At 38.3% G+C, this 22,558-nt stretch overlaps 1 protein-coding gene across 4 annotated transcripts in view; it reads left to right on the plus strand.

Moving 5' to 3' along the window:
• eif4g1a (eukaryotic translation initiation factor 4 gamma, 1a) overlaps nucleotides 1-22,558 on the plus strand; it is a 146,422-nt gene that overhangs the window by 55,988 nt on the left and 67,876 nt on the right. For all 4 annotated transcript variants that reach the window (XM_060834761.1, XM_060834760.1, XM_060834759.1 and 1 more), the window contains 2 exons: nucleotides 5,213-5,328; nucleotides 17,805-17,897. In XM_060834761.1, the coding sequence (XP_060690744.1) occupies nucleotides 5,213-5,328; nucleotides 17,805-17,897 (209 nt within the window). The remainder of the gene's footprint in view (nucleotides 1-5,212; nucleotides 5,329-17,804; nucleotides 17,898-22,558) is intronic.

Raw genomic sequence — 22,558 nt, forward strand, 5'->3', positions numbered from 1 at the left:
TGAATAGTTCCCTAGGAATGGGATGAAAAGATGTTTTGTGGTGGCTTCGACACAAAGTGGCAGAAGGTGACTTGTTGAATATGAATATCAGGGTAGAAAGTGACAAGAAACTTTTGTGGTTTTGAGAGAGAAGTAAAAGGATGAAAGAAGTGAATTAAATAGAATATGGTCATGTTTTCTGTCAAAACGGAAAGATGACCAGATCAGTACATTCTAGAATCTACTAGAGATCAGGCTACTCCAGATCTTGTCGTATTTGCAATGAGACTGGATTAATCAACAGTGTCATGGTAAAGGACTGTTGTGATCTTATAGAACTTAATTATCAGTTTGAAAATGAGAAGTAGTACAGGTCAGTGATTGTTATTCTACACCTAAATAAAGGTTTCTGGTGAGGTATGAAGACAGCTGGTAAATGTGACCGGTGGAAAGCTGGATTAAAAGGGCGGACAGAAGATTTTGGAATTAATTTTTGCATTACAAGTAAGTGTGGCTTTTCAAAAGGGATGCAACATCTGTGGCTAAATGAGAAAGTTAAGAGTATTACATTGAAAGAAGCTCTGTAAAGTTTTTAATGGTAGGTCAGAGGATTAGATAGGTTCAGCAAAGAATGAGTAAAAATTTGAAAGTCAGACGAACATCTGGAAATGGAAAAGTACCAAGTGCTTCTGCCTTTGAATAGGAAAAGAGTAACACAAGCTGCTATTGGTGTCTCTCTTCTCTTGCCACCCCCCCCCCCCCCCCGATTATGCAACCAAAGCATTATGATCAAAAGTGATTGAAAATCATCAAGTGATGGGAGGAATGAACTTGAAAGAAATTGGCATCTCAACAAGGTAAAGGTGCTAGGAAAATGGGTCAACCTGATAGCTGGCATCTTAAGGTCTTGAAACTTAGTGTCAACACAGATAATAAGTGCATGAGTTTTCATCCAAACTGAAAACTAGAAAATATAGCATTAAACAAAAAAACTGCACCTGCTGGAAATCAAACCGAAACAGAAGGTGCTGGGGAAACTCAAGTCTGGTAGCATCTGTGAACAGAAAGTAGATGTAACGTGTAGACTCCAGTGTCCTCCTTCAGAACTTGTAGATAAAAAACATTATTAAAGAGATCTGAAGGAGACGACGAGAAGAGTGTAATCAGGCAGCCACCTGCATCTGTGAAAGGAAAATTGTGTTTAACCTATTGGAGTTATTTGACATTGATGTGGAAAGATTGAACCTGGTCAAGTGATATACTTTAACCTCCAAAAGGTATTTGATGAGGTACCACATGATGCAGAAGCTAATATATTAGCATTGATAAAGGATTGATTAGGTAAAAAAGTGTAGAGTTAAGAGTCTTTTTTTACTTGGCAGACTGTAATTAGTGGAGTGCCAGAGTGCTTCCAACTTGACAGTTTATATCTTTGATTTGGATGAAGGGCCACCAAGATTGGTAGGAAAGTAAGATGTCAAGAGGAGGTAGAGGGTCTGCAAAAAGAAATGGGCAGGTAACGTGAATGGGAAAAAAAATTGGCAGATGGAGTAGAATGTGGAGCTTGTCCATTTTGGCAGGAAATATAGAAAAACTGCATGCTATATTTAAATGGGGAGAGAATGTAGGATTTGGTAGCAAAAATACATCTACCGAGGAACCTTGATTACCAAAGGACATGGGCAGGGGATATTTCGTTTGGTTAATTGAATTCCGGATAATCAAATGTTGGTAACATAGTTTAGCCAAGTATTGCGACCTTATGATCTTGCTGGATAATCTGTTATTTGGTTAATTGGATGTCAGATAAGCGAGGTTCCCCTGTACTTGTTCTGGTACGTGAAGTCATGGTTAGCATATAGTGATTAGAAGGTGAACGAAATGTGCCATTTTTGGAAAGGGGAATGGAATGCATGAGGAGTAAAATTTTTTACTGCACTGTATGGAGTGTTGTTGAGTCCACATCTGGAGTAGTGTTGTCCAGTTTTACATTCCTTATTTAAGGAAGGACACCGTTTTGAAGCAAATCAGCGATGATTGACTCTCCTGAACCCTAGTATCTCCCCAATTGCAGGCTTTTGAGAAAAGGTTGGACATAGTGGGCCTGTATCCATTTATGTTTAAGAAGAATGAGAGGTAATCATATTGAACCATAAGATCCTGGATGCTGAAAGCATGTTTTCCATTCTAGGAGAGACTAGAATTAGAGGACACAGTTGGAAAAAATGCCTCCCATTTAAAATTTGAATAAGGAAAATTTCTTTGACTATCATGATTCTCTGGAATTCCCAGAGAGCATTTGAGGCAGAGTTCTTGAATATTTAAAAGACGGAGTTTGATAGATTATTGACTATCAAGGGCACCACAAAGGAAAGTGAGTTGACTCAACAATTAGATTAACCATGATCTAATCAAATTTTACCTGTGCTAGGTAGAAATAGCTATGCCAGACAAGAATATCTATTGATTGCTGTTGGGCTGTAATCTTTGTGTACGGTGATGCAGGCTTTGTTTGAAAGTGTGCAACTTTTTTTGTTTTGGGGATGTATCCGTCTGAGGAAGGATGAATTTAGATGTTCTTTCTCCAATTAAGAATGGTAAAAGCAGGAACAGTGCATTCACACCAATGTTATTGATGGCGTTTTGAATCAAATAAATTATCACAGCAAATCACTTAAAACATAATTTGGCAATCTCAAAGGGTGTTTCTGATGGCCTCTGCAAGAATTAGTAGTAAAAATTATTGAAGTATGTTTTGTAAATGTAAATTGTACACATCTGTGAAGATAAATTTATTTCAAACACTTGTAAAATTCCAAGTTATCCTCTGAATTTAAAAAAAAGTTACCTATATACTGTTATAGTGTAAAATTGGCTAAAATTTGAGGCTTTGCGGATGAAGATTATAAAGTTAATTTTTACCAAAATCCTTTGTTTTCTGAATTGCCTTAAACTTGGAAACACTTCCTTGAGCATTTTATAGTTTCTTGAAATTTCATCACTTGTTTTATAATGTGAAGAAAACAGAAGAAAACTGTTAGTTTGGAGTGTGTTTGTCAGTGTATTGGATCTGTGAACAATGACTTTTGGTAAAATTCTATTGAACAGGAGTGCTTTGAGTTTTATCCGCAGGATATTGTGTACATGTTGACTGTTTTCTTATCGCCTATGTTTTCTTTGCTTGATTAGCGCACTGCTGGTGATTGTAGTTAAATTTTAATGGAACCTTTTTTTAGGTGATTTTAAACTTTATATGCATATGTTCTACATTAATTTGAAGAAAATTACTGAATTGAGTTGCACCTGCTTGACTTAATTTGAAGGATGAGTACTTCTCTCAGCAAATATTAATGTTAAATTAATTGATCTGAAATGGGTCTTCTGTTGAACTACTTGACTGTTCATGCTGTTGGTGTATCTATATATAGTCTGTGCTCTTTGGAGTCAACATTGCAGTCATCTGAGTACGAGGTCTCAATGTTTCCACAGCCGCTAGACAGTTTTAAAAATAAAAGTTAAGTTGAAGGGAAAGTAATTGAACTGTACATTTTATACAAGGTAGGTTATTGAATTGTTGAACTTGTTACTGTTAAATGTCTTGCAATACTGTTTGAACTTTTTGTTCAAACACAAACTTTGTATTTGTGTGCATATTGAATATATGTTTTGTAATTAAGAGGAGCTAGTTTTCGTCTGAAATATTTACTTAATATTAGTTTAAGGTGCTAGCAATATTTTCTACTTGACGATAGCTGATTTGTAATGAAGGTTCAATGGTTAATATATGGTTTTGAGGCATAAAGTTGTTTGCTTTTAACTTGTGCTTCACTAATTTCCTGTTGGAAATGTTTACTGGCCGTACGTAATCAATTTAGTTTAGCAAACCTGATGTCTATGACTGGATTTTAAATTTAATCATAGAAACGTAAATTCTGATTTTGTCATAATTTGTACTATATAATGGACAAATAAGTACAGACATTTGAAGATGGTGCATGTAGGTTTGCTTGCTCAGCTGGAACGTTTGGTTTCAGATGTTTCGTCTCCCTATTAAATAACATCTAGGTAACTAGGTACCCAGAAGCTCAGTCTGAGCTACAGATCTTCTCAAAACTCACTAATTTGAAGATTGTGTTTCAGGTTATTTCCAAAATTAACACATGGAAATAAAATTCTATTTGGCTTCAGCATTTGCCAAATCTACTTCAGGTGTAGCTTTGTAATTTTCTTTAACTTTAATATAGAAGTCAAAATTGCTGATGTTTTCTGAAGTATTTTGATGGAAGAGGTATTCATCTATTTGAATTGGACTCTGATTTCTTATGGTAACCTTGTCTTAAGATTTATAACTTTTTTGTGTGTGTATACATCGCAGCACTGGGCTTTTGAACTTCTTTTTTAAAAAAAATTAGTCAGTTTCTAAAGCGCTCTCACTTTCACATAAGGATCTAGAATAATATCTTGATGTGGAAAATTGTACCTCACGTGGACAAGATATTGAGAATTAAGGTTGGCTAGTTTCTAAGCATGTCAAGCTGTACTGTATAATTTTGGATTTTTTAAAAAAAACTGTTTGGAAAATGCTAATCACTTGGAGGTTTATGAACTCAATCCATACAACATGTAATGTTTTAATAGGTCAAAATTAGGTTGTGTATGTAGAAATGCAAAACAAAAGTTTAGAGAGGGCACACCTTGGGTGATTCAATTATCCTATTCACCAAGTATGAGCTGAACAAATCACAAAGGCTTAAGTTTCATCCCTAGTTTGTGCTGAGTTACCTGATAAGTACTACGGACTTGGTGTCCTGAGTTAAGATATGAAAATGGCTGTGTTTTCTCTCATCATGATTTAGTCTTCTCCCTATTATTGGTAGCATTCCTGTGTTAAGTATTTTGCAGAATCATTTGCCATTGATAGCCATGCTCAAGCTAACACGTGATCAATCGCTATTTTAGACAAAATGCTGGAGGGTGCCCAGTAATAACAGAATAATCCTAGCAGTAAAAGCCTTGTGTTCTCTTGTTGTGAGAATGTGTTCAAAGAAAGAAAGCTATTCTCCTTCTGGATGGAGCTAGGAATTTTTGGTTTAGAAGGAGGTGATGAACAGAGGAGCAAAGAGAAGATTTGTATTGCTTCTATGATAGTTTTTAGTAACCATCGGAGGTTAATCTTGCAAACTGATGGACAATGTGCCCTAAAGATTTGGTGAAATTTTGTTTTTTTTTTCAGGAACCTATTACCCAGCAACACAGGGTGTGCAACAATATTCTACACCAGTGGCACCTCCCACTGTTATGATAAATCCTGCACAGCCACAAATGCCTCCTAAAAGAGAACGTAAACAGGTAAGACTGCAGTTAAAATTGTCACTTTTTTATTATTTCTCTGCTATTAAAGGTCCTAGCCATACGTAAAGTCCAGATGTATTAGTGTTGAATAGTTTTGTTAAAAACCTTAGATCATTGTTAGTAAGATGTTTCCAGTGGAAATTAATCGTTAGTACATTTCTTCTAATTTGCCTTTTTTATGCTAACATGTCAAACACTGGCATTGTTTAAATACACTTTAATATTAGTTGTCTTAAAAAATGTACAATAGTTTTTGTTTTGATGTCAGTATTGTTAATGTCTCTTTGAATTAGAGGAACTTGAGCTTTCAAAACACCTTTTGATCAATCATTTTAGGCATCTCAGATTTGTATCAACAATAGTGCTTTTTGCCTTGTTTATCTTTTTATTACAGTTCACTGTTTTGAGATCAAATAATTGGCCTTCTAACAGCTCTGTTTCCCCTGATTAGAATCTGCAATGAACTGAAATATTATCACTGTTAGGCAGGCAAAGATGGTGGTCAGTTGTGTTTTCTCAAAAACTTCCTCCACTAGCCAGTTAATGATCCAGAATACAAATGAGACGTGCATCTCCTGGAAGTTGGCTTGTGCTTCACTCTTTTTAATTCTTTAGATCGAATTAGAATCCCTGCAGTGTGGAAACAAGTCATTTGCAACCCCCCCTGTCTCCCTGAGCATTCCACCCAGACCACTCAATCACTGTAACCTTTGGATTAACCGTTTCTTTGAGCCAATGCATGTAGCCTGTGCATCTTTGTACTGTGGGAGGAAACTGAAGCACCCAGAGCAAATCCACAGGGAGAATGTGCAAGCTGTTTGTTTAATCCGTTTTCACACCTGAAGAGGTTGTAGATCATTTCCAGATTATAAATCTATTGCTTCTTTGCATTTTTCTTAAAACATAAATCAGTCTAACTTTCTGTGACACATTCAGTTTGGTAGTGAAAACGCAGTAATTTCTTGAGTCATGCTTGATTTGATCTTTTTCACTGTTCATGTAGAACAGAAGCAAATTCATTATTTGCAACTTTGAGCATTTCCCTACCCTATTATAATTTAAATTTTTAACTGCATTAGTAATGGCAGTGACACACCGTTCATAATTTTCTGGTACATTCTGGGCTGATGTGCTTTCTAAGTTTGGTTGAGGGACTGTTGTTGACCTCTGTCAGCTCGTGAAATGAAATCTCCTAATACTATCCAAACAGGAGCAGCTTTGCAGCTTAACATCTTGTTCCAATAATGATACTCCTAGTGAAATGCTTATTCCCTTGCTACTCCACAGTACTGCACTGAAGTATAAGCATAGATTATGTGCACAATTCCTGTACTGAGATTTGAAACCATTATTTTGATTCAATTTCCCACTTAGCCAAACCTTCAGTGCTCATAAGGAAAGTTACATTGCGCTTCATGAAGCGGGAGCTATTTCTGCATCTGAGACTTTCTGCAGGCTATATATGTGCTAGTAATGAACTCCAATCTTGTCCCATTTCTCTGTCCATTGATATTAACCATGATTATTAAGTACAGCAAGCTTTTTATTAACTGGGACCTATGAGACCAAGATTTTCCAGTTGATCAAGTATTCTGATTGATTATGTGGACCTCTTGATCAATCAAACATAAATCACTGAAATAATAATGCAACTTTGCCTTAAATGAAAATTATTGGCAGAGAGCTTTCTCACTTGAATCCTTAACTGACTACTCAGACATTGTGATAGATCACAATAAACTTCTGGAATTTGAGGGGTATAAATTTTCTGTATATCGAGGGTGCTGGTTAAAACAAAGTTTTGCTGTATTTGTCTGTGAATGTCATATTTGACTTCCAGTGGTGGTCGATCCCTTGAATACCCTTGATGAAGAAATGTTTTCTGGTCTGTGTTCTTTCGTTGCTTAATTGAAGTTTGCACTCAGTGTTGCCACCAGTAGGCAAAAATGTCAGTAAACTTTTTACCTTTTTAAGTACTTATGTGAATTTGATTCCCTTGTTTACTTGAATTATTGCAGCTTCAACACTTGTCGTCATGTTTACTTGCACTTTGGTACACAATTACATTTGCAGTTAAGTGGAGAATATGAATGCCAGAATACTGTTGATACCTGAATGCTAATTTCCTTAAAGTGAAATCTGTTCTGATCACAGTGCAGTTCTCCATTGATCCTTGAATTGCAGTTATTTGTTCAATGAAGATTTTAAATGTATAAGTGTTTAAAGTGAACTTTAAATAAGATGGTTCTGATCCATTTCTCCTTGATTTACAATTATTGTGCTGGAATATTTGTTTCAAGGAAGCAATGATAACTTTAGTTACAAAATCCAATGGACCCTGCACATATAGCAATGTAACAATAGCAGTATACTGTCCTGTATTCATTTTTAGACAGTATCAACCTAGAGCTTGAAAACCATTGAGTTTGTTTTATTCAGAAGGCTTTTCCACTCTTGAATTTTGTGCTCATGTTTTTTCGAGACTAGTCAAAGCTGTTGACTAATATACTGCTGTATCAGTGTCTTCTGTTTTGCTTTTGTGGATTCTCAATGGAATTGTGACTTGGTGACTTTTTTTCATCACTTGTGGGTATTGGCAATCCATCTTTTGGCTCCTTGCATATGAAGTGCAACAACTTTAAGGTACCTTCTCAGAGGCAAAGTACTGGTTATGGCGGGGGTGTGCAGTGCAGTTTTGTTTCACAGGGTCTTGTAGGGGATGATGTCCCTATATATCTGCCATTGTCCTTCAAGGTGGAAAAAGGCATGCATTAAGAAACTACTGGCAAAGGAATCGTGATTAATCATGTTAAAAATCTCACAACGCAAGGTTATAATCCAACAGGTTTATTTGGAAATACAAGCTTTTGGAGCACTGCTCACTGGTCAGGTAGCTGCCTGACAAAGGAGCAGTACTCTGAAAGCTTGAACTTCCAAATAAATCTGTTGGGCTATAACCTGGTGTGACCTTTAAGTTGATCCAACATCGGCACCTCCACATCATGATGAAGCATGGCATGTATCTTATGGATGATACAAGTTATTGTCGTAAATTGTGGTAGAACGAGTGAATGTTGATTTTGAATGGATGTTCTTTTCAAATGGGCCACGATGTCTTGGATTGTCTGTGATGATTATTGAGCTGCTTAAGTGTTGGAGCTGCAATAATTCAGGCAACAGGAGAGTAATCAATCAAACTGACTTAGATTGTGGGTAGGCTTTAGAGGATTGATGGTAGAGCAGTGGACATGATCTATATTGTCTTCTGTAGGGTGCTCAGCATGGTTAGATCATGTGGCATGTTGGAGAACTAGCCATTTGGATACCAAACTGGCTCGAAGGTAGGAGACAGAATGGTGGGAAACTTGCTTTTCAGACTGGAAGTGTGACCTGCACTGTGCCATAAGGATTTGTGCTGTGTCCACTGCTTTTTGTCATTTGTACAAATGATTTTGATGTAAACATAGGAGGTATGGTTAGTAAGTTTGCAGATGACACCAAAATTAGTGGTGTAGTGGACAGCAAAGAAGGTTGCCTTAGAATACACCTTGACCTGATGGGTGGAAACGTGGCCGACGAAGTTTAATTTAGATAAAGGTGTTGCATTTTAGAAAGGCAAATCAGGTCAGGACTTGTGCACTTAATGGTAAGTCCTAAGGAGTGTTGTTGAACAAAGAGACATTGGAGTGCCGATGCATACTTCCTTGAAAATGGAGTCGCAAGTAGAGAGGATAGTTAAGAAGGCGTTTGGTATGCTTGCCTTTATTGGTCACTGCATTGAGTATAGGAGTTGGGTGGTCATGTCCTGTACAGCCACAACATTGGTTAGGCCACTTTTGGAATACAGTGTGCAATTCTGGTCTCCCTGCTATAGAAAAGATAATGTTAAACTTGAAAGACTTCAAAAAAGGTTTACAAAGATATTGTCAGGGTTGGAGGATTTGAATTATAAGGAGAGGCTGAAAAGGCTGGAGATACTTTGCCTGGAGCACTGAAGGCTGAGGGATGACACAGGTTTACAAAATCACTAGGGGCATGGATAGGGTGAATAGCCAAGGCTTTTCCCCCAGGGGATGGGAGCCCAGAACTAGAGGGCATAGGTTTTAGGGTGTGAGGGGAAAGATTTCCAAAGGACGTAAGATGCAACCTTTTCAAGCAGAGGGTGCTGCATGTATGGAATGAGCTGGATTGGTAGATGAATAGGAAGTGCTTAAAGGATTATGTGCTAAGTGCTGGCAAATGGGACAAGATTAATTTAGGATATTTGCTTGACATGGACAAATTGGACCGATGGGCCCGTTTCCATGCTCTTCATATTGGGACAGGAGTTATTCATGACATAATTTCCAGCCTTTGACCTGACGTGTGCTCAATATTTATATGGCTAGTCCAACTGAGTTCATGATCAGTGCTGACTTCCAGGATGTGAACGACAGGTAATTCAGAAATGTCAAATCTGTTAAATGTAATGGTGAAAGGCTAAAATATTTTAAGTGCTGCACTACATGGACTGCTTCTGTATCACTTTGCAATCAGTGAACATCCCCATTTCTGAACTTAAACTGAAGGGAAAGGAATTGATGAAATAACTGAAGCTGGTTGGACCCAGACACAGCTGTGAGGAGCTTTTGCAATCATCTCCCTGGACTGAGATGCATGGCCTCCAACACCATCTTGGCTAGCCAGCCAGTCCAGAATCTTTCCTGATTCCAGTTGATGTTGGTGTTGCCTGAAACTACACCATGTCAAATGCTACCTTGAATTTCAGGTAGTCATTCTCAATGTGCTTCTGAAATTCAGATTTTGGCTATGTTTTGACCAAGGCTATAAACTAATTCTGGTGTAGAGTAGGTTTATTGGAACCTGAATTGACCATCAATGAGCTATGTAATGCTACTTGATAGCAGCAAAGTGACAGACGGTGTAACTGATGTTAATTGGTCAATTGAGGCAGGTCCTAGCTGGATAATTTTCCAAATTGTTGAGTAGATGCCAGTGCTATAGTTGTACCATAGCTGAGAGGCACAGAGTAGGAGCTCAAGATTTCATACCTCAGCCTGGATATTGTTAGGGCCAATCGCTGCCTGTGTATGCAATGATGGTATCTATTTCTTGAGGCTGATGAGTGAGAGAACTTAAGTATGTGATGAATTGGATAGCTAAACATCTGTTAGCTGAATAATATTGACTAACCTATTTGCTGTGTTTGTTCTTGCAACACTTTGTGTGATATTTAATTTTGCAATATTATGCAACACCAGGTTATAGTCCAACATGTTGGACTATAACCTGTTGTGTGATTTTTAACTTTGTCCGTCCCAGTCCAATACTGGCAACTCCACGTTGTAATATTGCAATTCTCAGTCTGCTGGCAACACCTTTTTATATCTAAAGAGGACGGAAGCTTATCAGTTTCAAAATATCCACCCTTCTCTCTAATGTCACAAATCCTGTCTGATCCTGGTGTCAGAGCAAATTTTAATATATCCATCCTTTCCAGTACCCTCAGTTGAGTCTTTAACTCAAGTGTCTTAACGAACTTTATCCTCGTGATTTTAGAAGTATCTTTCCCATGGTAAAAGCATAATCAAAGAACACACAGTACCTCAACTATATCCTCTACTTCCATGCATAAATTGCGTTTTGGGTCTTTAATCAGCCACATCTCTCATTGTCCTTTTACTATGCATATCCCTGTCAGAGTTTGGTTTCCCTTTCATGTTAAATGCCAGTTCTTTTCCATGCTGTCACTTTGACTTTCAATTTACTTTGCTATTGAACCTCTAAAGCTTCTGAATTGAGCTTCTATATTCTCACTTTTATTGGCAATCTGGCATCTGCCATATGCACCAGTAAGTGGAATATTGCAAATGCCGTAAAGAAACAATATCGCAGATGTTTTATTAACTGGCACTCGTGGGACCAGAAATGTGATGGCTCATCCATTATTCCAGATAATCGAAAGGTATGCAAAGCCGCAGTAAGCCCTGTCCAAGCTATGCTGTGATACTTCAACATCTCTTTTTTAAAAAAAAACTATTAAAAACATCACTCACACCCTAATATCGATGTTAAAACACAATTAATAGAAATGTATTGCAGGGGGTATGCACATCACTGCTATACTTGATAAATACTTGGACATCTCAGTAGATTGTGGTATTTGATGAATATAATTTTTGCATGTTTAACAAGAATGTCAGTTGCTAATGTGTCTATTAAAATAAAGTTTGCTATACTGGAGCTTCAGTATTCTCTCTCTTGTCATTTAAAGGAGTTCTGACTTTGCCACAAGCAACAGTACAAAAAACCAATGTACCTTAACTGCACTCGGTTATCTGTTATTTAAGGCAGCCAATTGTTCTGTCGTGGTTTTGCTAAATTTCACAACACCAGGTTATAATCGAACCGGTTTAATTGGAAACACACTAGCTTTCGGAGCGTCGCTCCTTCCAAATCAATTTTTTAAAAAAAGGTTTTGTGATTTACACATAAAAGAAGTGAAATTATTGTGGTATTCGAACAGATGACAGACTCAACAGGCAATCGAGGTATTTTTCAATGTGTAATTTCAATTACATCACACTGTAAATTTTTGCTATGAATTCTGTGCCTTAGATTTGTGCCCTCCACAGTCACCTGATGAAGGAGCAGCGCTCCGAAAGCTAGTGTGCTTCCAATTAAACCTGTTGGGCTTATAACCTGGTGTTGTGTGATTTTTAACTTTGTACACCCCAGTCCAACACTGGCATCTCCAAATCGTTTTTTAACATCTTAGCTGTGACAGACTAATTTTCAACCCACTGAAATCAGCCCTTCAGTTAAGTTCTTTTGAACTCTTCATGGCTCCTTTTCCCTTTTTCATAGCTGTATAAACCTTGTACTATGATTTGTAGGGAGAGAATAGGGCCTCTCAAAGGCCAGCAAGGCGGCCTTCCTGTGGAGCCAGAGGAGATGGGGCAAATACTAAACTAGTATTTTGCATCAGCATTTTCTGTGGAAAAGGACATGGAAAATATAGAATGTAGGGAAATAGATGGTGACATCTTCAAAACTGTCCTTATTACAAAGGAGGAAGTGCTAGATGTCTTGAAATGCATAAAAGTGGATAAATCCCCAGTACTAGATCAGGTGTACCCTAGAATTCTATGGGAAGCTAGGCCTCTTACTGAGATATTTGGATCATCAATAGTCACCGGTGAGGTGCCGGAAGACTGGTGGTTGGCTAACGTGGTGTCAATGTTTAAGAAGGGTGGTAAGGTCAAGCCAGGGAACTATAGACCTGTGAGCCTGATGTCGTTGGTGGGCAAGTTGTTGGAGGAAATCCTGAGGAACAAGATGTACATATATTTGGAAAGGCAAGGACTGATTAGGGATAGTCGACATGGCTTTGTGCGTGGGAAATCATGTCTCACAAACTTGATTGAGTATTTTGAGGAGGTAACAGAGGATTGATGAGGGCAGAGCAATAGATGTGATCTATATGGACTTCAGTAAGGCATTCGAGAAGGTTCCCCATGGGAGACTGATTAGCAAGGTTAGGTCTCACGGAATACAGGGAGAACTAGCCATTTTGGATACAGAACTGGCTCAAAGATAAAAGACAGAGGGTGGTGGTGGAGCGCTGTTTTTCAGACTGGAGGCCTGTGACCAGTGGAGTGCCACAAGGATCGGTGCTGGACTTCTACTTCTTGTCATTTACATAAATGATTTGGATGCGAGCATCAGAGGCACAGTTAGTAAGTTTGCTGATGACATCAAAATTGGAGGTGTAGTGGACAGCGAAGAACGTCACCTCGGATTACAATGGGATCTTGACCAGATGGGCCAATGGGCTGAGGAGCGGCAGATGGAGTGTAATCCAGATAATGCGAAGTGCTGCATTTTGGCAAAGCAGATCTTAGCAGCACTTAATGATAAGGTCCAAGGGAGTGTTGCTGAACAAAGAGACCTTGGAGTGCAGGTTCATAGCTCCTTGAAAGTGGAGTCGCAGGTAAATAGGATAGTGAAGAAGGCATTTGGTATGCTTTCCTTTATTGGTCAGAGGATTAAGTACAGGAGTTGGGAGGTCATGTTGCGGCTGTACAGGGCATTGGTTAGGAATATTGTGTGTAATTGTGGTCTCCTTCCTATCAGAAAAATGTTGTGAAACTTGAAAGGGTTCAGAAAAGATTTACAAGGATGTTGCCCAGGTTGGAGGGTGTGAGCTCTAAGGAAAGGCTGAACAGGCTGGGGCTGTTTTCCTGGAGTGCCTGAGGCTGAGGGGTGACCTCATAGAGGTTTATAAAATTATGTGGGGCATGGATAGGATAAATAGGCAAAGTCTTTTCCATAGGCTGGGGGAGTCAATAACTAGAGGGCATGGGCTTAGGGTGAGAGGGGAAAGATATAAAAGAGACTTAAGAGTCAGTCTTTTCACTGAGGGTGGTACATGTATGGAATGTGGTGCCAGAGGAAGTGGTGGAGGCTGGTACAATTGCAATATTTAAAAGGCATGTGGATGGGTATATGAATTGGAAGGGTTTGGAGATATATGGGCTAGGTGCTGGCAGGTGGGACTAGATTGGGTTGGGATATCTGGGTCGGCATGAACGAGTTGGACCGAAGGGTCTGTTTTTGTGCTGTACATCTCTATGACTCTTTGTATCCTGAACGTTCCCTGTCTAACTTTAATTCATTTGACCACCTCCTTCCCCAGAATCCGATCTATCACGAACACTTTTTTTGAGCTCAAAGTATAATAATGAGAAAGTCCTCCTCCTGTCTGCCCTTTATGTAATTAGTATTCAAGTTTTGCACGGAGTAATCAAAGTCTCCCATTTCCACGACTACATTGTTGCAGATTTCTAATTTCCCTGTTTGGTGGTTCATTTATAAATTTCCTGATAGTTTGATGTATTCAACTTCATTGTTTGTGTCACGGCACCTCAATTGTTTCTTTAATCTATCCAAATAGATTCTGTTCTTACTCCAGAGTATCCATTCCTCCAGCATTGTAATATTCTCTTTAAACAATACTCCCACTGGTCCTTTACTTCTCCTAATTCTACCTATCATTGTGCAAGACTGTTATCACTGAAACATCATTTCTGTGTGGTTATTTGTAAGTGCTGCTAACCAATCCTTTATACATACTGTAAGCTTGAATCAAATCTTTCATATCTGACTTGGGATCTCCTGCCCCACACGTTTATCTCTGGTGAGAAAATGGAAGCAAATGACCAATGAGTCATTACAGAAGTTTCAATATCTTCCAGTATGAAGCTGTTGTAATTGGTTCTTTTTGCATGAAGAGAAGGCCAGGATGAATGGAGGAACATTCTTAAGTTTTTAGTTCATAATTTTTTAAACAATCATTGAGCTCCACAAGATGAAATACTAGTGCTCAGCATTTTTAGTTGTGTAAAAGAGTGCTCTTTTACAAGTATGTACTATGTTAAAAGCATTATCAACAATTTGTACCAAATTTCTCAAGCATCTCTTAATTTTCTTGATTTTGTAGCACAACAAATATTAAAATCTGTATTTAAACCGTCTTGCATATAATAAACTTGCAATATGAATAGTAATTACTGAGACAAGGAAAAATGAGCAAGAAAACTTGCCTGAAGGAGAATACGTAATAGAGCTTCATTTAAATGTGAGTTGTTTGAGGCCATGGTTATGCTCTAATTCAATGCTCCAAAATATATCCACTGTAGTCCAATCTTGGCAATAGTGAATTTTAGTGCCATTGATATAATATGTCAGAGAGATGGTGCTATGAACTGGTATTCAGAATGGATCTCATGAATACTGGTGTTCATTCTGAATGCATAGATTTTTCAAATTTTTGTCTTTGCTAACATGAAATGTTAAATCTTCATGATGGGCTATGGATAATTCAGATCAAGAATCTAGCCGCTTCATGTAGGTGGAATCATGCATCATGCTAAATACGTTTTGAGTTAAGTCTTCTCTCACCCTTCTTTGTGGCACAAAACTATCATCCTGATACTTCCCATAATTTAAGACCATAAGACATAGGAGTGGAAGTAAGGCCATTTGGCCCATCGAGTCCACTCTGCCATTCAATCACGGTTCATGGGCATTTCAATTCCACTTACCAGCGTTCTCTCTGTAGCCCTTAATTCCTTGAGACAACAAGAATCTATCAATCTCTGCCTTGAAGACATTTAGCGTCCCAGCCTCCACTGCACTCTATGGCAATGAATTCCACCACCACCCTCTGGCTGAAGAAATGTCTCCGCATTTCTGTTCTGAATTGACCCCCTCTAATTCTAAGGCTGTGTCCATGGGTCCTAGTCTCCTCGCCTCATGGAAACAATTTCCTAGCGTCCACCCTTTCCAAGCCATGTATTATCTTGTACGTTTCTATTAAGTTTCCCCTTAATCTTCTAAACTCCAATGAATACAATCCCAGGATCCTCAGCCGTTCCTCATATGTTAGACCTGTCATTCCAGGGGTCATCCGTGTGAATCTCCGCTCTATACCAGGAACAAATCACACCAGATTTGTTCTCTGGTATAGAGTTTTTCTAATTGGCTTATTCATATATGTTATTTCATATATTTGAACAGATTCAGCTTGTACCTTGGGGTCTTGTGGCTCAGAGGTAGTGGACTGTAGCACAAGAGCTTCTGTTCTCCAAGAATAGACCAAAGAATTTCTATTGTTTTTGTCTTCCAGGGAATTGCATGGTAATTTGTGGTGGGTGGAAACATATTTGATGGCATTACTTAATTTAAAAAATTAACATTATGATGTAACCTCTGAACTTGGCTAGTGATGACAGATTTTCTTAAATTTGTCGAAGTGAAGAGCTTGCATGAACTTAGTTCTCATGAATAAACACTGCTTTTAAACTCATGTATTTTATATATGTTCTTGTGCACTTCACTTCAGGATTCCTAAAACTTGAGTGTCAGCTATCAGCTGCTACAACATTTGATAGTTGTTGACCTGCTGCATCCTCATGCACCAATCATGAATTTATTTTTAGGTTTACATGCGCACTTGCTATTAGCTGAAAGTAAAACTGCCTCAGCTTTGTATTTTTTAATGTTAAATTCCTAAAAGAGCTGGACCACTTTAGTTGTTGTGGAGATGTATTTACTTAAACTTGATGATGAAATTGTTTTAAAATTTATAAATATTTAGATCTATAAGTTTTCACAGTAATATTAAATGAGTGAATAAATTGCTGCCATCTCTTTCTAAACAGTGTTGCTTGTTGAATCTGGTTCTCTCTTTCTTGAGCATTTGATTGTTTTTAGAATCTTTTAGCCTTTAGATGAAACTAAATTCGAAGTTTTTGTTCATAAGGTGACCCTTAAAATTTTGCCTTGCCCAAGAAATTATATATTTGAGTAGGGCATGTTGGTGTGTAGAAGCTGCATGCTGCCAGGATAGGATAAGTTAGGGCAAGTATGCAAATTGGACGTTTTGGATCTGAGTATTGGCACACAACAATTTTAGGATTGATTGAGAGGGACAGGTGACTAGTTATTTGGTTTCTAAAGTTTTTCACCACGGGTCTTTTCATCATCTTATATTTGGATCTGTTGCAAGCGGATTGATGTAGATTGTTATGAGTAGGTGGGAGCAACAATTGTTTTATCGTGTGACAATCCAGATGGTGGATGGTCTGTCTTTTTTTTTAAAAAAAAATTTTTAAAGAAAGGTGAAAATCATTTTCAGCAAAACTGGAATGTGGTAGAACAACCTAATTTCTTAGGCAGAAATGTATCAGGTTTGCTAGCTGAGGCATGTTTTGAGCCACTTTGTAAATGTCTATAATAAATGACATTATTTTCAGCAAACACCAAAAACCTTAATGGTTTGTATGTTAACATCTTGAGGAACGAAAACAAATGTGCCTTCAGTAGATTTTTTTCATAACATTGGTGAATTTGAACACATTGTTTCTAGCTTGATTTAAAGTCCACTTGATAAAGGAATATTTGCAATGTCTGTCTCAAAGGACCATTTAGTTGAATTGTTGTAGGAGGGGAATTATAACTGAATATTATTGTGTTGTGTATGTGAACGTCTGCTTGGCACAAGCTTGATGTCTTGTTTTCTGACTTTTTCTTACCTGTTTCTTGTACCTATTTTATGCTGTTATCTTTTTAATATTGATTGGATAGAAGTAAAGGAAGAAATTAGTTATTTATAATTTCATCTCTGTTTCACTTCCATCTTGGAGATGGTTTAACAGTCTCTTTTCTTTAGGTTCTCTCCATTGGTCTTTTCTGTGTCAGCATTGAAGGAGGGCCAAAAGTAGACCCATTTATATTTTGGGAAGATCAAGCAATGTGAAGTAATTCTTTCAAACTGATAGATTCTCAATTCTCTCATTTGATGGTGTCCATGTTGCACGTGAGCCATGCTCAATCAATGAAGAGCACTATATTAAGGGAAGGGCATTGCTTATTTGACCTATCTATTTTGTGGATATTTTACTTGTTAGATCCGGATAAGGGATCCAAACCAGGGCGGAAAAGACATCACAGAAGAGATTATGTCTGGAGGAAGATCAGGCTCTACACCAACACCACCACAGGCAAGTAGTATACTGGGTCATTACTCTTGCTGCCCTAATTGCAGAAACTGGAACTGATTTTTTTACTGTTCTGATCTTCCTTTTATCCCTTAGTCTAGATAATAGAAGCTGTAAAAGCCTTCTGAAAACATAACTGGTGTTTGGCTGTGTACCATTCAGTATTCTACAAATTTTTACTGTCTTTAATGTAGGAAACCCTCGGACTGTAAATCAAAGATATCTTTACACTTGGGAAAATTTTCTGATTATATACACTCTTTTTTCTGGATTATGTGACATTAATTCCATGCACAAAACTTGATAGCTGGCTGCATCTTCACCAAAAACTTTGCTTTTGTAGTTCTTGACTTTGCTTCGTTTGCGTTGTTGAAAATGTGTATTTGGTAGGTCTGTTCATTTGGATTTTTATAATGCCATGAACTGCAAGGATAGACCATGAGCAACAACCATAAGAATTTATGGTTGTGTTTCTTGAAGTTTGAAAACTGCACTTAAATCTCCCACATTGTTCAAAAGGAGAGCCCTTTCCGTGAGTTCTTTTTTTCTTTTACCATTTCCAACTAACTGTAATTATTTGCTGCCATTTACAACATCAGTGATATCATCTAATGTTTGCTTTCTGAAATGCAATTTTCAAAGCTAGAAATCATTTAATGAAAAATTGAGTTCCTCTGCTTTTGCTTCCAGTTCCTCTGGCTAAAATAGGAACTATTGGTTACGTGCATTGTATTGCTTCTGTTGCACAAGTATTGAAGTGGATGCTATTCTCAGACAATACTTTGCTAGCTTCCATTCTTGGTATTCTGACAATGCCAGGAACCATATGATTTTATACCAATTGTGGTTAAGATAAGATTCTGATTAGATTCTTTGGCCCTCCAAGTCCACACTGACTCTCCGAGGAGTAACTCAGCCAGACCCACTTCCCGCTGCCTAGTGCACCTAACACTATGGGCAATTTAGCATGGTCAATTCACCTAACCTGCGCATCTTTGGATTGTGGGAGGAAACTGGAGCACTCGGAGAAAACCCATGCAGACGCTGAGAGAATGTGCAAACTCTACACAGTCCCCTGACGCTAGAATCGAACCTGGGACCCTGGTGCTGTGAGGCAGCAATGTTAACTACTGAGCCACCATGCTGCCCCTGAACGTAAAGAAAGTTGAGGGCATTTATTGCATTATTTGAACAAATATACAAAGACACCTTCTGATACTGGGTTACGGATAAATTAGGAAATACTTGCAATGTTTCACTCTGACTTCAGTCTAAACTGAGTAGAGATTAGCTCTTATTTCATCCTTCAACTGGCTGAGAGATTTTAACATCCTGGTGTTCTCATTGGTATTAAGTCCCTGGATTTTTAACTGTTCACGTCTGCTTGAATACTGTTAACATAGGCCATTCACTTGTGTCTTTTTTAAATGATATAGGCTTGTATTCATAGTGCCAAAATACTTAGCTGCTAGTGTACTTGAATGGTGTAGACACGCTTGTATTTTGCTGTCGTAGGCCAATTAACATCAAAACAGTCTTAACTGTCATGATCAAGTAAGATCTTAACTGCAGACTTCCTGGTCAAGCCTCTTCTAACTTGGGTGACCTGATTCTGATATTAAAAGGTTTTGACCCCTTCATGTTTAGGTATTACATCAACCGATTGGCACTTAATGACTCAGCCAGAATATAGGAAGATTCCATGTCTGCTCCTAAGGTACTTAACAAATGTAGTTGTATTGCTGCCTGATTTGAGTTTAACAGCTCTGTTAGAGAGTGTGCATACTGCCTGCATTCATGTTAACTACTGTATTTCCAAGGTACAGTTCTTATTGCATTGGGTTTCCAGCTATCTTGAAGTTAGTTTTATTACCTACTCCAGGATTGGTTCTTGATGAACGCAGAGTGGAAGCTTCCCTTTAGCTAGTGAGTAACCTTGATAGCTGTAACATTGCTTTAGACTTCCAACTTTTACGCACTTTGCTCTTGGAGTTCAGTGCTCAGAAAAATAGACTATGAAAGTTACATTTTCAACTTCGTTAATCCCTCTTGAGATTGGAGATTTTTATCTTTTGAGGTAAGATAGGACATTCTAGTCCTAAATGAGTTTCTAAGAATGTGATTTTGTTGACCTATGCAATCCAGTGTGAACTTGGGTGGATGCTGAAAGGATGTTCTCCCTTGTTGGAGTGACTACAATTAGGAATGTGGTTTAAAAATCTCTTGACTTCCATTTAAGACTTTTGAGATGGGGAGGATTTTTTTGAGTCATACATCTGTGGACTTCTTATTTTCTTCAGACAGTGGCTTTACAAAGTATAAGTCCATACCCTTTAAGGCAAGGCTTAACACTTGACTGAAAAAGAGATTAATATTATTAGAATATTTGGGAAGTTTGAGGTCATAATTAGTTCTGCGATAGTGTTGTTGCAAAGATAGGGCAGACTTGGGCTGAATGTCATCTTTGCAATTTGTATATAAGTTTACAATTTTCATTGATTGTGAGGTAGAGCCAGGATCTTGGGCTTGCATCGTTAGGGGTTTTGAAGTTGCTTATAAATTGAGTTTTGCTTGTATGACACTTTCAATGTAACGCAGTTTTGGTTGCTTAGAATTTGCAAGTTTCAATTTTTAGTTATTCTGTCTTTGAGTAGATAAGATGACGACAATAGGAATGTGTACTTATTTTTTGCCTCCCCTCCTTTCTAACAGTCCCCAAAACCACGCAGGTCAAGATGCTATTTTTGATCTTGCCTTTTCCTCAACTGTTTTCAGTTCTTGAATGCTAGCTCACAGTAATTTTATGGCAGAAGACTTTGAGATCTTGACTGTTAAGTAATGGAGGAATTACAAGCTGAATAGAAAGATTTCACTACGCAGCATATAATTGGGTGGCATGGTGGCTCAGTGGTTAGCACTGCTGCCTCACAGCACCAGGGTCCCTGGTTCGATTCCAGCCTCGTGTGACTGTGCAAAACCCACACAGATATTCTCTCTGTGTCTGCGTGGGTTTTATTTCGGGTACTCCGGTTTCCTCCCTTAGTCTAAAGATGTGCAGGTCAGGTGAATTGGCCATGCTAAATTGCGCGTAGTGTTAGGTGCATTAGTCAGGGGTAAATGGGTCTGGGTGAGTTACTCTTCGGAGGGTTTGTGTGGACTTGTTGGGTCGAAGGGCCTGTTTCCACACTGTAGGGAATCTAAGAGGCGGCACGGTGGTTAGCACTGCTGCCTCACAGCACCAGAGACCTGGGTTCAATTCCCGCCTCAGGCAACTGTCTGTGGAGTTTGCACATTCTCCCCGTGTCTGCGTGGGTTTCCTCCGGGTGCTCCGGTTTCCTCCCATGGTCCAAAAATGTGCAGGTTAGGTGAATTGGCCATGCTAAATTGCCCATAGTGTTAGATGCAGGGGAATGGGTCTGGGTGGGTTGCTCTTTGGAGGGTCGGTGTGGGCTTGTTGGGCCGAAGGGCCTGTTCCCATACTGTAAGTAATTTAATCTAATCCAGTCAAAAGACCTTCTGCTGTGATCCATATGCAGACTTTGAAGTTTCTCAAATCCAGGTGGATGTGCAACTGCTTTTAATCTGACTGTAATTTCAAGTCGTGTAAGGCAGTGGTAAATTACACTTCTGTATTTGATAATATGAAAAATTACATGGGATCTGAACAGGTTTATATATCATTTTGTTTCTAGAGTTCCTTTTGTGTGAGAGACTGAGGCGAAGTCTCTTTGCTATTTTTTGTGGTTATCAGAATAAAGAAACAAAGAACTTGCAGGCAATGCTTGCAGCACATCGATGAAGTTTGAATAAGTGTAGTATAGTATTGTTTGGCTTTCATCTTTCCAAGCATGTTTCATATGCAGGTAAACTAGGTAAACCTCACTTTCACCAGACCCCATCACTTTTTAAGTTAAACATTGGCATTAAATCTCAAGGCCTTTTGTAAAAGAAGCAAAAGAAGAATGAAGATGGGCCATAGTTGATGGTTAAGTATTTTCTACCATCATCTAAGATGACTTTGAATCATAGACTGCTTACTCCATTTTGATGTAATTTCTTGTATTAAGCTGTTGAGGTTTGCACATCACTATGATCAAAGATCTTGAATAATTTGTAACCATTTTACAAAATAGTTAAAGGTTAATTATGAGAAAGTCTGCACTTGAAAATTGTAGCAGTTTTCAAAGGTTGTTAAGTAAAGAATGCTAACTTGTTAATTTGTAATTGCTAAATAAGTGGAAAACCACTTTCACATTCTGCGTTGCACTAACTGCTCCTAACACCTTTTGACCTATATTCAAAGTAATTGCATAATGCCTATTTGTTGGTGTATGACACTTCCTAGCAGGAGAATGCACTTCTCACCAGAAGTGTACCTTTTTGCAGAGTTTGGAAAAATTATAGGAATTACCCATGAACATCGTTGAAAACACTGGCAGCTCATTTAAGTGAAATTCTTTGAGGTAATTTTTCATCCCCTCATTTGCATTATTGATTAAAGAAATATGATTAGATAAGATCACTCAGTGTGGAAACAGGCCCTTCGGCCCAACAAATCCACACCGACCCTCCGAAGAGCAACCCACCCAGACCCATTACCCTACATTTATCCCTTCACCTAACACAATGGGCAATTTAGCATGGCCAGTTCACCTAACCTGCAC

The sequence above is a fragment of the Hemiscyllium ocellatum genome, chromosome 13, assembly GCF_020745735.1.
Source record: "Hemiscyllium ocellatum isolate sHemOce1 chromosome 13, sHemOce1.pat.X.cur, whole genome shotgun sequence".
In the NCBI taxonomy this organism is placed as follows: domain Eukaryota; kingdom Metazoa; phylum Chordata; class Chondrichthyes; order Orectolobiformes; family Hemiscylliidae; genus Hemiscyllium; species Hemiscyllium ocellatum.